Source organism: Zootoca vivipara, chromosome 12 (assembly GCF_965207765.1).
Source record: "Zootoca vivipara chromosome 12, rZooViv2.hap1.1, whole genome shotgun sequence".
Taxonomy (NCBI): Eukaryota; Metazoa; Chordata; class Lepidosauria; order Squamata; family Lacertidae; genus Zootoca; species Zootoca vivipara.
Genome location: NC_142595.1, coordinates 49,505,152 through 49,520,227, shown reverse-complemented (window position 1 = coordinate 49,520,227; position 15,076 = coordinate 49,505,152). Strand labels below are relative to the sequence as shown.

The window sequence follows — 15,076 nt, the reverse complement described above, 5'->3', positions numbered from 1 at the left end:
AAAAGGTAGACTAAGCTATCTGGGATCAGGAAGAGAGAAACTGAGAAGACCCTTCTTGTGTCAGATGTTCTCCACGCAGGGCAAGCTCAACACACTCCAGCCCTGGCTTGATGCTCCTGTGTTTTGAAGCTCTCGCTTGTTTCGACTCCACGGTCTAAGGCATCTCCCTCTGTTCCTAGGATACGTGGTGAAGCACTGGAAGGACGACGCGTTCTTTGGGTACCAGTTTCTGAATGGTCTGAACCCAAGAATGATCCAAAGATGCACAGAGATTCCATCTAACTTCCCTGTGACTCAGGACATGGTGGCCCAATCCCTTGGGGCCTCCACCACGCTGCAGAAGGAGCTGGAGGTGAGGATGGAAAGCGCTCTGCAGCTCACTGATGGGAAAACGCTGTTGCACCAGAAGAGGCGCACTAGCTGCACACCTCTCCTCTATGATGATGATGATGATGATATTATTATTATTATTATTATTATTATTATTATTATTATTATTATTATTATTACCCTGCCCATATAGCTGGGTTTCCCCAGCCACTCTGGGTGGCTCCCAACAGAATATTAAAAACACAATAAAACATCAAACATTAAAAACTTCCCTAAACAGGGCTGCCTTCAGATGTCTTCTAAAAGTCAGGTAGTTGTTTTTCTCTTTGACACCTGATGGGAGGGTGTTCCACAGGGCAGGCACCACTATCGAGAAGGCCCTCTGCCTGGTTCCCTGCAACCTGGCTTCTCGCAGGGAGGGAACCACCAGAAGGCCCTCAGAGCTGGACCTCAGGCTGAACGATGGGTGTGTGTGTGTGTGGAGACGCTCCTTCAGGTATACTGGACCGAGGCCATTTAGGGCTTTCAAGGTCAGCACCAACACTTTGAATTGTGCTTGGAAATGTACTGGGAGCCAATGTAGGTCTTTCAGGACCGGTGTTATGTGGTCTCGGCAGCCGCTCCCAGTCACCAGTCTAGCTGCCGCATTCTGGATTAGTTGTAGTTTCCGGGTCACCTTCAAAGGTCGCCCCACGTAGAGCACATTGCAGTAGTCCAAGCGGGAGATAACCAGAGCATGCACCACTCAGACAAGGCTTGGCAGGGGGTTGGACTGGATGGCCCTTGTGGTCTCTTCCAACTCTATGATTCTATGATTCTATGATTCTAAGGCAGTCTGCAGGCAGGGAGGGTCTCATCCTGCGTACCAGATGGATCTCTGACCGAGGCTTGTGTTCTTCTCCCAAACAGAAGGGGTCCATCTTCATTGCTGACTACCGCATCCTGGATGGGCTCTCTGCAGGAATCAATAACAACTGCCAGCAATACATAGCAGCCCCTTTGTGCTTGCTGCATCTCACAGCCCAGGAGCAGCTCATGCCCCTCGCCATCCAGGTAACAGGTTGGGGCAGCTGGGGGCTCAGAAGATGCTGCAGATCTGCCTTTGGGAGATAGCAGTGAGGAAGGGAGGCTGTCCCTCCATCACGGGCCGAAGGCGACCCCTGGTGGTTCTCCGCGGTACTCTGCAACCTCATACTTTAAATTGAGTCATACTGTGCAGAGTCGACTTGCACGATTTCAACCTTACTGTCACGGACTGACTGGGTACCAAGGAATGGTGGGCGGCAGCAGCTGAGGGAAGAAGGCTCAGTGCCTGAGAAGTAGTGGCGGGATGACAGTGAATGGTCAGAGGCAGAAGAGGGAGCAGACTGGGAGGAGAAGGTGTCGGAAGCTGAAGAGGCAACAGGGTTTTGTGAGCAGGAAGAGGCTGCGGCAGAGAGCAGTTCAGACTCGGAGCCAGGAGAGAAGAGTGGAGAGAAAGGGGGGGGTCAGGAAACAGAAATGAGTCAGGATGGTGAAGAATCTAGGGGGTCTTCCCTCTCCTGCTGCGACCAGCTCCTTACCCTGCCTGGTCTCCCAGAACATGGGGATGAATGAAAAGGCTGGAGCAAAGAGAGACGAAGGAGTCTCAGATGCTTAGGAAGGCCCTGGGGGAAGAGGAGACTTAGGGAGCTGTGGGAAGGCCTGGGGACTTCATTGGAGCTAGATCTACCAGGAATAGTTGCTGTGCTCATTAGGCCTGGCCTTGCTTCTTTGAATGAGGAGTTAATTTCACTGACACTGTGTGAGTTATTGCTGACCTGCTCCAGGTGGCACTTATATGATTGAAAGATGGCTGTTTGAAATCCCACAAATTAATGGCATGCAAGGCAAAGAGCTGTGATGCTCCTTTTGTGATTCGTTTTCCTGGCATGGATAGAGCCGTCAAGTTCTCTGCCTTGCTTAGTGGGTTCTGGGATGCTCTCATGACAGCATCCCAGAGTCTGATAAGCAGGGCAGAGAATTTGCAAGCTCCCTATGTTGCTTGGAAGGAAAGGATGCTCACAGTGGGGCAGTTTGAAGAGACATGTTTTTCAAAACGTACCAGGCACAGAATGTAACCCCTGCACAAGATGCGATGGTACCAGATTTATCGATAAAGAATCTCACCAGAGACTCTAGAGATAAAGAATCTGCAGTTTACCCCTCCTCTTATTGACCGGAGACTGTCCAAGAAACAGGAAATGGAGAGTAGGAATAAATGGAGCAAATGTTGTATTCTGCCACCCCCCACAGCTCAGCCAGACCCCTGGCCCGGAGGCTCCCATCTTCCTGCCGAGTGATCCTGAATGGGACTGGATCCTGGCCAAGACCTGGGTGCGAAACGCTGACTTCCATGTGCACCAGGTCCTCACCCACCTGCTCCGGACGCACCTGCTAGCGGAGGTGTTCACCATGGCCACCCTGCGCCACCTCCCCATGTGCCACCCGCTCTATAAGGTGAGGCTTCCAATTCTGTTTCCTTGAGCGCTGGTGGAACTTGGGACCGGGCCTACCTAAAAGACTGCACTGGAGACAGAAAGGAAGCACCTCCATTCTCTTCAGTAGCTTAGAACAAAGAGAGTACAGCACCCAAGATGGATGCTCACAGATGTACGCTGGCTCCCTCGGCCTATAGAGCGAGATGAGCACCGCAACCCCAGGAGTCCCTTTACCTTTAAGCCATTAACAAAGCCGTCCTCTCCCATCTTTTACAGCTCCTGATCCCCCACACCCGCTACACCCTCCACATCAACGCCTTGGCCCGGGAGCGCCTCATTTCAGAGGGTGGCGTCTTCGACCGGGTAAGCTGCCCTGGGGTCACGCTACCCCGCCTGAGAAGAACCGGGCTGAGCTGCTCCTAGACCTTCTCCTTCCAGGTTGTGATTCCCTTTTCCCCACCCCATGTCTCCAGGCAACTGGCGTCGGACTCCAAGGCTTGATTGAGCTGCTGCAAAGGGACTTGAAGACCATGACCTACTCCTCCCTCTGCCTCTCAGAAGACCTCGAAGCTCGTGGGGTGTCCTCGTTGCCCAATTATTACTACAAGAAGGACGGCCTGAAGATCTGGGCAGCCGTGGAGAGGTCAGGGAGGGCATGGGTAGGGCTGTGTCAGTCTCCATTCTGCCTGGAGTGAAATTCAATCACGGGATATATAATAAGAACAAAAATTAGAACCCAGCCGTGACAAATCCCTGAAACGAGATGTAATTATAGTGAAAAATACTGAACTTAAAAGCAAACACCACTCAAAGAATATAATGGGTATAAACCTCTCAAAAGACTAGATAAGATAAGGATGTAAATTTACCAAATAACCTCTGAACTAAAGTCAACCCTGACGAGATGCTGGCTCATTACTCGTTTCACTGGACATGATGTCTGTTTCCTCAGACATAATTCATAAGTTCATAATTATTTATTATTTAGTTATTATGAACGGGTATTATGCCGAGTGCTGCCGGAAATCGCCTCTGCGCAGAAGCGATTTTGAAAGATCTACTGGTCTTGAAAGATCTACATTGGCTCCCAGTACGTTTCCGAGCACAATTCAAAGTGTTGGTGCTGACCTTTAAAGCATAGCTGCCAAGTTTTCCCTTTTCTCGCGAGGAAGCCTATTCAGCATAAGGGAAAATCCCTTTTAAAAAGGGATAACTTGGCAGCTATGCTTTAAAGCCCTAAATGGCCTCGGTCCAGTATACCTGAAGGAGCGTCTCCACCTCCATCATTCTGCCCAGACACTGAGGTCCAGCACCGAGGGCCTTCTGGCGGTTCCCTCATTGCGAGATGCCAAGTTGCAGGGAACTAGGCAGAGGGCCTTCTCGGTGGTGGCGCCTGCCCTGTGGAACGCCCTCCCAACAGATGTCAAAGAGGAAAACAACTACCAGACTTTTAGAAGACATCTGAAGGCAGCCCTGTTCAGGGAGGCTTTTAATGTTTAATAGATTATTGTGTTTTACTCTTCTGTTGGAAGCCGCCCAGAGTGGCTGGGGAAACCCAGCCAGATGGGCGGGGTATAAATAATAAATTATTATTATTATTATTATTATTATTATTATTATTATTATTATTATTATTTCCGGTGCCCAGACATGCGGACACGGGCAGCCTGGCACCGGAGGTCGCTTTTGCACATGTCTGGACCTGGGTAGAGCCGGCACCGGAAATCGCTTCTGCGCATGCCCGGGCATGCGCAGAGGCGATTTCCGGCAGCACTCGGCAAGTGATCCCTTATTTTTAAATCCTAAATTTGACAGCTATGATTCAAGAACGTGAATGTGGGGTGTGTGTATGTGTGTGTTTGCAGCTGTGTGTGCAGGATTGCAAAGGGTTGGTTGGGGGGCTCCGACTCAGGTGGTAGAATATTGTTCTGCCTGGACACTGAGCTCCAGCGCCGAAGACCTTCTGGCAGTTCCCTCCCTGCGAGAAGTGAGGTTACAGGGAACCAGGCAGAGGGCCTTCTTGGTGGTGGCACCCGCCCTGTGGAACTCCCTCCCATCAGATGTCAATGAAATAAACAACTATCTGACTTTTAGAAGACATCTGAAGGCAGCCCTGTTTAGGGAAGTTTTTAATGTTTGATATTTTATCGTGTTTTTAATATATTCTGTTGGAAGTTGGCTAGAGTGGCTAGGGAAACCCAGCCAGATGGGTGGGGTAATAATAATAATAATAATAATAATAATAATAATAATAATAATAATCTGTAGAAATTCCTAGGAGCTAACCGTTGACAAAGTGAAGGAAATTTTGCGTCTGTAGTTGTAGCTCAGAAAGGCTATATCCCCTTAATTTAGTTCCCTCCTCTATTTCCATTTTACAGCCCAAATATTATTGTTGTTGTTGTTGTTATTATTATTATTATTATTATTACTGGTTTGTGTTGGGTGTGGAGGAGACTTGGCACCCCACAATCTCCTTTTTCTGTGGGTGGAGGACCAAGTGGTCCATGAGGAGGTCCCGATTCTGCAAGCTGAGCATTCTCTTATTTCCCCTTTATTTGACTCTTTCCTGTAGCTTTGTCTCTGGCATTGTCGACTTGTATTACAAAGACGACCGCTCTGTGCAGGATGATTTTGAGCTGCAGTCCTGGATACGTGACGTCTTCATGAAAGGCTTCCTGCAGCAAGAGTCCTCTGGTAACGCCCAGCCCTCATAAAATTAGGGGATTTCCTATAGCAATGAACAGAGGGAGGGGGTTAAGAATCTGCCAATGGTTCTAAAAGTAACCATGCATGCCATGCTCCTCAGTGTACCTTAATGCTGTTCAATGAACTCTTAAGTCACATGGGACTGAGGTATATGGTCAATAGGTCAAACAGGTGAATAGTCCCCCTAAAACAGAAAGTGAAAATAGCTGCCAACTGACTCTTGGGATTTTCTAAGGTCCTGAAAGGGCCAGCACCACCTATCCCGCAAGTGTCCCAGAAAACCCACGACACTCTGTTTTTCTCGCGAGAGAATGGTGACCATTTTGGACACCGTGATTTCACATGTTTCTGCACCGTTGTCCCCCCCACCCACAAAAAAAGCAATTTTGAGAGCCGCAATCTTGTGCAGCACCCCAAAACATGCATTTTTGGGTGCCATGCCTTGGGAAAGTGCTGGGTTTTTTTGGGGGGGTGTGCTGTGGCATGAAATTGTGCAAGATGACAAAGTTCAAAATGGCCGCCATTCTCTTGAGAGCAGAAATGGGTAGATGGTGCCCTGGAAAATTATGTCCTGGAATTTATCCTTGAAATGTCGGATGGTATGGAGCCATTAATAGATGCTCACTATTTTTAAGCCGATCTTCAGCATTGTGAGGGCTACATAGTTTTCAAAAGAAATCTACGAGAGCCGTAGCTGTGAAGATATGGCAACACAAGACTTCCGGCGAGCTGCGGACATCTTAGGAAGCGCAGGATAGCCTTTCGGGGAATCCCGAGCTTAACGGGGCTCACGGAGGTCGCGCGAAGGCTCCGCGGACCTCCAAAACCTCAGGGGGGTTACCCTGAGGGTCGTGGTACCCAGCGGTGCCCTGCGTGCTCTCCTGCTCCCCAGTGTGCCTGCCCGTATACTGCACTTGCTCCTGATTAATAACTGTTGTGGATTTAGCTTTCCTCTTCCTCTTCGCAGGCATCCCTTCCGCATTTAAAACTGTGAAAGAGCTCAAGAAGTTCTTCACAATGGCGATTTATACCAGCTCGGCCCAGCACTCTGCTGTCAACAGTGGGCAGGTAGGAGAGTGGTGCTCCCTCATATTCACCTCCAGGCAGGTAGACATCGCGAGGCAGACTAAGCAGGCCTGGCTACAAACCTATGTTGGGTTTTATCATAGTTTTAACTGTCATGGCTTGCCCCAAAGAATCCTGGGAAAAGATCCCAAGATGCCCCACCCTAAAGACAGCTCTTCTGGTTCTCTGGGGAGCTAAAGTGACCGGTTTACTTTTATGGTGTCAATGGGCCAAAAGATAAAAGCGTAGCCATTTTGGCTAGTAGCCGTCGATAGCCCATAAATTTGCCTGATCCTCTTTCCAAGCCGTCCACATTGGCGGCCTTCGTTGCCTCCTGCAGGAGCGAGTTCCACAGTTTAACGATGTGACGCGCGGAGAGGTCTTTTCTTTCTCCTGAAACTTCCAACAAGATTTCCGATCGAGCGGAGCTTTCATATTTACCTTAATTTCACAAATTTGCATGCCTCTCGGTCACGTAGCCCACCTCTCTGCGTTCTTCATCCTTGGGTGGCGGTTGCTTTCATTCGCAGTTCGATTTGGGGGCGTGGATGCCCAACTTCCCCCCGTCCATGAGGAAGCCGCCGCCTCAGACCAAGGGGGCGGCAAGCTTGGAGGACTACTTAGACACCATCCCGGCGATCAACACCACCTGCACCATCCTGAGCACGCTGTGGTTGCTTAGTTCCAAATCTCCAGACATGGTGAGTGGGTGGCCGTCTGCCAGGGATGCTAGAGCTGAGATTCCTACATTGCCAGGGGTGGGGACATAGCTGCCAAGTTCCGGCCTGAGAAATAAGGGACTGGACCGGAAGTAGCAGACCGGAAGTAGCGCTGTCGCCATTTTGGAACTGGGCGGAGCATGCTCAGAAGCGACTTTTGATGCTGCTCTGCCCTGTTCCAAAATGGCTGCCGCACCAGAAGTTGCGCTGTGGCCATTTTGGAACTGGGCAAAGCAGCATCAAAAGTCGCTTCTGAGCATGCTCCGCCCAGTTCCAAAATGGCCGCCGCGCCAGAATAAACTGGGGAAAACAAAAAAACCCCGTTTTTTCGGCTGGGGACAGCTGGAAAAACGGGGGTTTCCCGGGGAATACGGGAGACGTGGCAGCTATGGGTTGGGATAGGTGACCCTTGGGGTCCCTTCCAACCCTACAGTTCTTTGATTAAAGCAGTGCTTCCCAACAGGTGGTCCGCAGACCCCCAGGGGTCTGCGAGCTATGCCAGAGGGGTCCGCAAGATGCTATTAGAATAAAAAATATATTAAATATATTTCGTATAACAGATTTTTTGTTTTGGCCGCTTCCTGCATGAGCAGAGTCTAGCGCAAAACTAGATAGAGGCAGTAGTTCTGCTGTATGCCGTTAGGTGGCGCTTTACAGACACTACTGTTTTGCAAAGAGGCAGCACACGCATTCTAAACGCTCACCTCCCCAAGATGCTTTGCGCGCGTCGGCTTCATTTGTGCGCTACTGCGCAGGTACCCTGTCTTCTCCATTCCCCTCCCTCCTCCCTGGCGCGCGCTGCCTCTTTGCAAAACAGTAGTGTTTGTAAACAAAGCGTTGTTTTTCGCGGAAGCTACAGTTCGCGTAGTTAAAAATGGACCGTTGGTTAAAAAGTGGTTCGTTAAAACGACAAAGGCCTACAGATGAAGAGGAAGATAATGCATTTGATGTTCAAGCAAGTAAGTCAATTAATGGGGGTCCTTGTCAGAATAGCGGCTCGATGAGGGGTCCTCGAGAAAATTTTGTTGGGAACCCCTGGATTAAAGGATGAAGAGGGCCTTTAATAATAATAGTGAAAATATCAAGAAGACTGTGCATGCAGTTTGCAGGCTACAGCCTGGCAGGAACTGGTTGCAAGTTATAGAATGGGGGGGGCATTTCTGCTCTCTTCTTCTCCCCTCTCCCAATTAACCTCCATCTCCAGGGCCTATACAATACAGTACTGCCTCTTGGGGCCTGCTTTCTTGCTTAGCCAGCCTTTTGTGAGATACTTTCCCTCTTTTTGACAGGTACGCTTGGGGAAATACCCTGAGGAGCATTTCACAGAGGATGCCCCAAAGGGTCTCATCGAGGCCTTTCAGCAAGACCTGCACAGGATCTCCCAGGAAATCGAGGAAAGGAACAAGTCGGTCTCCAAACTGATCCCTTCTGGCTACGAGTACCTGTACCCGCCTGAGATAGAGAACAGCGTCGCTATATAAGCTCTGCGGGTGGTGAATCCATTTCACGCTGCTCTTCCAATATTTGTTACCATATTACATTTGCATATATTGGTGTGATTTGCATTAATGCAGTGGATATCAGCCTCAGCACAGGGAGTCACTCTGCGGTGGCTGTTGCAGGTTACACTTCACCAACCAGTTGCCTGCCAGATGTTTTGGACTACAACTCCCATCAGCCCAAGTATCCTATGACATACAGTTAACACCGTCTTCTAGCAGGGCCCTCGCCTCGCACGGAGTCACGCTTTTCTCTCTAATGAGACTCCTCACGCACTCTGCTTGCAGCAGCTTCATTTCACCAAACTGCTGGTTCTCCTGCTGCTCCATTTCTTCAAGCCGCTCAGGGATTATTGCTATTCCTCCAGCTCAGTGATGCCTCGCTCACAGGCCCTCCTCCGGGAAACACAGATCCCACTTCTGACACCAGTGTTGCACCCCTCCCCAATCTCTGAGTGGTATGAAGTTTTAGGGGTTCCAGACACTCGCCAGGGTTTGTGTTCCCTTTTGGGAATGAGGCACAGCAAAGACTTTGGTGTCTTTATGATATATGAAAATAAAAAAATATTCCTTCAGTAGCACCTTAAAGACCAACTAAGTTTTTATTTTGGTATGAGCTTTCATGTGCATGCACACTTCGTCAGATACACTGAAACAGAATCAACCAGACCCTTATGTATATTCAGATGGGAATGGGTGATGGGCTGATAGGAGTGGTAAACCTGTTGATGGCTGTTAACGACTGCTGATTATGATATATGGTTTATTTACACATACTATATATACAACCTGAGCCTATCCCAAGAGACTCTAGTTTGTTCCATAGCCACAACCTTGGATTCAAGCAGACGCCCAACATTGCTCTGACTCTCCTGCTTGTGGCTTTGTTCCTTGGTGACAATAATCCTACTCCCTACTGCAAGCACAGGGTGGCGTCCAGATGTTTTGGAACATAACTCCCATCGGCCCCAGCCAACAGAGAGCAATAGAATCATAGAATTGTAGAATTGGAAGAGACCCCCAATGGTCATCTAGTCTAACCCCCTGCTATGCGTGCTCCTTTTTCAAAGCTTCCCAAGTTGACAGCCATCACTGCCTCCCGTGGGAATGACTTTCCCAGTTCGACTAGGTTAAGGTGCAATTTCTTCTACCTGTCCCGAATCTAGCCTTGGAGGCCTGAGATTTCCTAGGGGTCCGGAAGAAAGGAAGCCAAGGCACATTTCAAATGGACCATTGGCATGTGATGTTCTGCAGTTTCTCATATATTCACCCTTGGAAGCATCAGGCCTCGAAGCCCCAACTTGGAGGTTCAACGTTTCAACGCTATAGGGAGTGCCAGGTCCATAGGGCACCCCTGCTTCTATCCCTGGGTTTCTGGCTTTTAGGAACCGTAGTCTTCAAGGCGCCTCTTTGCAGAGCAGGCTGGGAGACAGCTGTGCTTAGATGGACGTGCTGTTTTCTACTTCCGGGGGGTTGAGGTAGTGGTACGGCAGAGGCAGCCTCCGGTTCCGCTCCTCAATTTCCAGGGAGATCTGGGCCAGGCGGTTCTGGAAAGCTGCAATGACCTCCTTCGGCCCCTCTTCTGTGAAATGTTCGTCAGGGTAGCACCCCAGCGGTCTCTGGAGGGAGATGAGAAATGAGGGTAAGGTTCTAGAAAATGTGTTTCCCAACCTTTGGGGGCCACTGCCGCCTTGGTGATATAAACTGTGGGAATGTTCAGGGTGGCAGGAGAGGCTATATTGTTTACAGTGGTGCCTCGCTAGACGAACGCCCTGTAAGACGAATTTTTCGCTTAACGAAGAGATTTTCCAAGCGGAGGTTGCCTCACTAGACGAATTCATTTTACGAAAAATTCATCTAGCGAATCGCGGTTGCCCATAGGAATGCATTGAAATTCAATTCATGCGTTCCTATGGGCAAAAATAAAATAAAATCCAATGCATTCCTATGGGATTCGCTAGACGAATTTTTCGTTATAAGAAAAGACCCGTGGAACGAATTAAATTCGTCTAGCGAGGCACCACTGTATTAACACCCTTCCTAACTTGCATTAGCAAGTTTCTTTACTTAGCAGAGTGCATTCCCCTTTACACAGCAGAAAGTTAGTTGCAAACTCGTGTGAGTTTCTTAAGACAATACGCAATTCAACCTGGCTTGTCCAGATTGAAATGTATTCTGATATTTGCCTGGTAAGACCCCTTGAATCCTTCCTAAAAGAATAAAGACACCACAGTCATATTCATAAGCAATAAGAAGAAAGTTTACTCACAATCTCTAAAGGCAGGCTCAAGGCTTAAAGTTACAAACTTATACTAACAGGTTTACCCCATAAGGGAGATGACCTGAGGGATGGCTTGGCTGGCAGCCAGCAGTTCATTCCAGGAAGCTCTCAGGATGAAAAGAAGATGGAAAAGAGGGAGAGTGGCAGCATGCCTTGTCCTTTTACCAGGTCTGGAAAGGTCACGCCCACCCACTAGTCACATGCAAGGAAGGATGCTCCAGGCCAGGAGGAACAGGAAGTTTCGACTGGCTGGACCAAACATCCCCTTGCATGTCCACTCTAGGAAAACAAGGAATGTTGTATTTGACTGCTCCCAGTGGATTACATCTCACATAAACTCGTCCCCAGTGCCCTCTACCCCCCCCCACCCTATAAAAAGCATAGACCATGTGAAAAGGATCTAGGGGTCTTAATAGACCGCAAGTTTAACACGAGCCAGGAGTGTGATGCAGTAGCAAAAAAGGCTAATGCTATACTAGGCTGCATCAACAGAAGTCTCGTGTCCAGGACAGAGGAAGTAATAGTCTCACTCTATTCTGCCTTGGTCAGACCCCACCTGGAATACTATGTCTTATTCTGGGCATCTCAGATTTAAAAATGGATATTGACAAGCTGGAAGGCATGCAGAGGAGGGCAATCAAGTCTGAATGATGGAAGGAGTTGGGGATGTTTAGGAGTCTGAGAGGTGACATGATAGCCATCTTCAAATAGCTAAAGGTCTTTTCCACGGAAGATGGAGCAAGCCTGTTTTCGCTTGCTTTGGAGGGTAGGACCTGAACCAATTTGTTAAAGTTACAAGAAAAAAGATTCTGACTCAACATTAGGAATAACTTTCTGACGGTAATAGCGATTCCCATGACCCGCTAAATTCAGAGCAGTCACAATTAATTCAACCACTTTATAGGAAAACAATAAATTGCTTAGAGGTGTTTTGTTCTAGTAAGCCGCGTGTAAGATTTGTTAAATAAATAAAATGAATTTCACATTGTATTATTTAGTGATGGGCGAATCTGTCGGCTTTGGTTTTTCTCAGGTTCTCATTTTGCCATTCTAAAATTTAGTTATTCACACTTCCATGGATTTGCAAAAGTATCAAAATAAAAAAACAAAAAACAAGTCCCCTTTAAAATTAATCAGCATTTTGGTGCAGATTTCTCCTAATGTAACCTCTTTGTATGAAATTTTGCCTCATATACAATTTTTCACATGTTTGTGTTGTATTTTTGTAATATCTTGCTTGGCTTGAGAATTGTATTGCAAAATTCGGGGAAATACAACTTCCGACAGATGGCTGCATTTCGATTTGTGTTCCTCCCCCCCTCCCCCCAAAAGTGTGAATTAGGTAGTTTTGCCTATAAATGTGAACTGAATCTAATACTCCCCACATTCCTAATATTATTACATTTAGGGTGGTCTTGAACTAAGTTTTCCTCAGAGCAGATTCGCTGAACCGAATAACTGTGCGCATTTATTTCAATGAGTAAAACTTAATTGAATCCCCCTCTTCATTCCCCTTTTTCCTCTGAGTGGCTCGTGGCAGCTACATACAGGGTTTCTCCTCAACCCACTTTTCCCTAACAACAACTCTGCAAGGTAGGCCAGGCCGACAGATAATGACTAGCCCAACTTCACCAAGGGAGCCTCATCGCTGAGTGGGGATTTGAACGGGAGTAGGGGGTTCCCCACTCCTAGTCCAACGCTAACCACTACTCGACACTGTCTCGTTCAGGTTGGCCCTCTGGTTGCTTTGTAGCAGAATACAGCATACACCTTTTCTTGTTCTGGCTGTGCTGTGTCCCGGATAAGGAGATGGCCATCTGTCATGGAAGCTTTAGCTGAGATTCCCATGTTGTGGAGGGTTGGACTAGATGACCCTTGGAGCCCCTTCCAACTCTACGATTCTAAGATGATGATGATTTATTTATTGAATTCATGTACCGCCCTATAGCCGGAGGTCTCAGGGCAGTTCACAGAACAAAATCAAAATATAAAACCACAACATATAACAAAATCAAAATAACAACCCAATAACCCCTTCATCAATGTCCCTCCCGTCTTCCTCTTACCCTATCCTCTGGTTCCTTGCTAAGCAGCCAAAGGAGCAGCAAAGTGTTACAAGTCGTGCTGACGTCCGGCAAAGTCTCCAGGACGCTCTCGAAAGTCACCCCGCCCTTTATTTTGGGGGGTGGCTTCCTCATGGAGGAGGGGTAGTTGGGCATCCAGGCGCCAAAGTCAAACTGGGGAAGAAGAGCTGAAGGTTAGAGGACCTTGGGGGGGGGTCAAAAGGCACCTGGCACCCTTTCTTCTTCTCTGCCTGGGGAGATGGGTCACCTGAGAGATCCACAGAAGATGTTCACTGGGATTGAATCTCAGAGGAAGGAAAGGATTCTCCATTAGGTGAGGCTGGGGAACCAGCATTGGAAGTTGCCTTCTACGGATGCCATCCATAGCTGCCAAGTCTCCCGTATTCCCCGGGAAACCCCCGTTTTTCCAGCTGTTCCCATATGAAAAAACGGGGGTTTTTTGTTTCCCCCCGGTTTATTCTGGCGCAGCGGCCATTTTGGAACAGGGCAGAGCAGCATCAAAAGTAGCTTCTGAGCATGCTCCACCCAGTTCCAAAATGGCGGCAGCACTACTTCAGGTCTGCTACTTCCGGTCCAGTCCCTTATTTCTCAGGCCGGAACTTGGCAGCTATGATGCCATCTCTTGGCCCACCTGGCTCAGAATTGTCTACACCACTCCTCCCCAACCTGGTGCCCTCCAGATGTTGTTGGAGACCACTCCTGCTTCACCTGGCTGTGGTGGTTGTGGCTGGTGGAAACGGGAGTCCAATGACATCTGGGGAGCATGAGGATAGGTAAAGGTAAGGGACCCCTGGGTGGTTAAGTCCAGTCAAAGGCGACTGTGGGGTTGTGGTGCTCATCTCGCTCTCAGGCCAAGGGAGCCTGCGTCTGTCTGCAGACAGCTTTCTGGGTCATGTGGCCAGCAGGACTAAACCGCTTCTGGTGCAACGGGACACTGTGGCGAGTGCCAGAGCTCACAGAAATGCCATTTACCTTCCCGCCACAGTGGTACCTGTTTATCTACCTGCACTGGTGTGCTTTCAAACTGCTAGGTTGACAGAGCAACGGGAGCTCACCCCATTGAGGGGATTCGAACTGCTGACCTTCCGATCGGCAAGCCCAAGAGGCTCAGGGGTTTAGACCACGGCGCCACCCACCCACATGAGGATAAGGAATGCTGTTCTGACCCCCCTCTCGCACACATACACACAATTCTCCCTCTCCTCTATCTCTCTATGCAATCATTTGCATTTCACAGAGTTAAAGAACAAGAGAAAGATGAAGACCCCAACCTGGCCGTTGTTGACGCTGGCATGGCGGATGGAGCAGGTGAATATTACCATGGTGAGGTATTTGGTGAGCTGGGCCATGGTTTCTAGATGCTCAGGGAAGCCTGGAAGGAGAGCAAAATGGGGTTCAAGATGCCACCCCACTCAACTGACCCCCCCGACTTCCCCCAGAGGTGGTCGCAGCGTGAGGCGATTCAGGGTCCGGCGGCCATTTTTGTAGCTCACGATGAAGAGGGCGCGGGAAGCAGGTCTTACCAGAGGACTCTCGCTGGAAAAAGCACTTGTCGAAAATCTCGGCCACCCAGGCCTGGATCTCAGGGTCCTCCTTGACAGAGCCGTCACTTTTGTAGTAGAGATGGACAATGCCCTTCACAAAGCTGCAGCAATGAGAGAAGGGAAAGAGTCGGTGGCATCGGCCTCAAAGGCCCGGTAGACCTGAAAGAGCGTCTCCACCCCCATCGTTCTGCCCAGACACTGAGGTCCAGCTCCGAGGACCTTCTGGCAGTTCCCTCCCTGCAATAAGTGAGCTTACAGGGAACCAGGCAGAGGGCCTTCTTGGTGGTGGTGCCCACCCTGTGGAACGCCCTCCCATCAGAAGTCAAGGAAATAAACAACTATCTGACTTTTAGAAGACATCTGAAGGCAGCCCTGTTTAGGGAAGT

The 15,076-nt window shown here is 49.0% G+C and overlaps 2 protein-coding genes across 4 annotated transcripts in view; one reads left to right on the top strand and one right to left on the bottom strand.

Annotated features, from left to right (window-relative positions):
* LOC118094804 (polyunsaturated fatty acid lipoxygenase ALOX15B) overlaps positions 1-9,369 on the top strand; it is a 24,383-nt gene extending 15,014 nt beyond the window's left edge. For all 3 annotated transcript variants that reach the window (XM_035135487.3, XM_088656299.1, XM_088656300.1), the window contains 9 exons: positions 180-352; positions 1,240-1,383; positions 2,605-2,808; positions 3,066-3,152; positions 3,263-3,432; positions 5,365-5,486; positions 6,466-6,566; positions 7,094-7,264; positions 8,572-9,369. In XM_035135487.3, the coding sequence (XP_034991378.2) occupies positions 180-352; positions 1,240-1,383; positions 2,605-2,808; positions 3,066-3,152; positions 3,263-3,432; positions 5,365-5,486; positions 6,466-6,566; positions 7,094-7,264; positions 8,572-8,763 (1,364 nt within the window). In that variant the 3' untranslated portion in view covers positions 8,764-9,369. The remainder of the gene's footprint in view (positions 1-179; positions 353-1,239; positions 1,384-2,604; positions 2,809-3,065; positions 3,153-3,262; positions 3,433-5,364; positions 5,487-6,465; positions 6,567-7,093; positions 7,265-8,571) is intronic.
* LOC118094805 (hydroperoxide isomerase ALOXE3) overlaps positions 9,365-15,076 on the bottom strand; it is a 23,679-nt gene continuing 17,967 nt past the window's right edge. Inside the window, exons 11-14 of the mRNA XM_035135489.3 lie at positions 14,670-14,791; positions 14,418-14,518; positions 13,129-13,299; positions 9,365-10,400 (exon numbers count right to left, since the gene is read on the bottom strand). Of these exons, the coding sequence (XP_034991380.1) occupies positions 10,221-10,400; positions 13,129-13,299; positions 14,418-14,518; positions 14,670-14,791 (574 nt within the window). The 3' untranslated portion in view covers positions 9,365-10,220. The remainder of the gene's footprint in view (positions 10,401-13,128; positions 13,300-14,417; positions 14,519-14,669; positions 14,792-15,076) is intronic.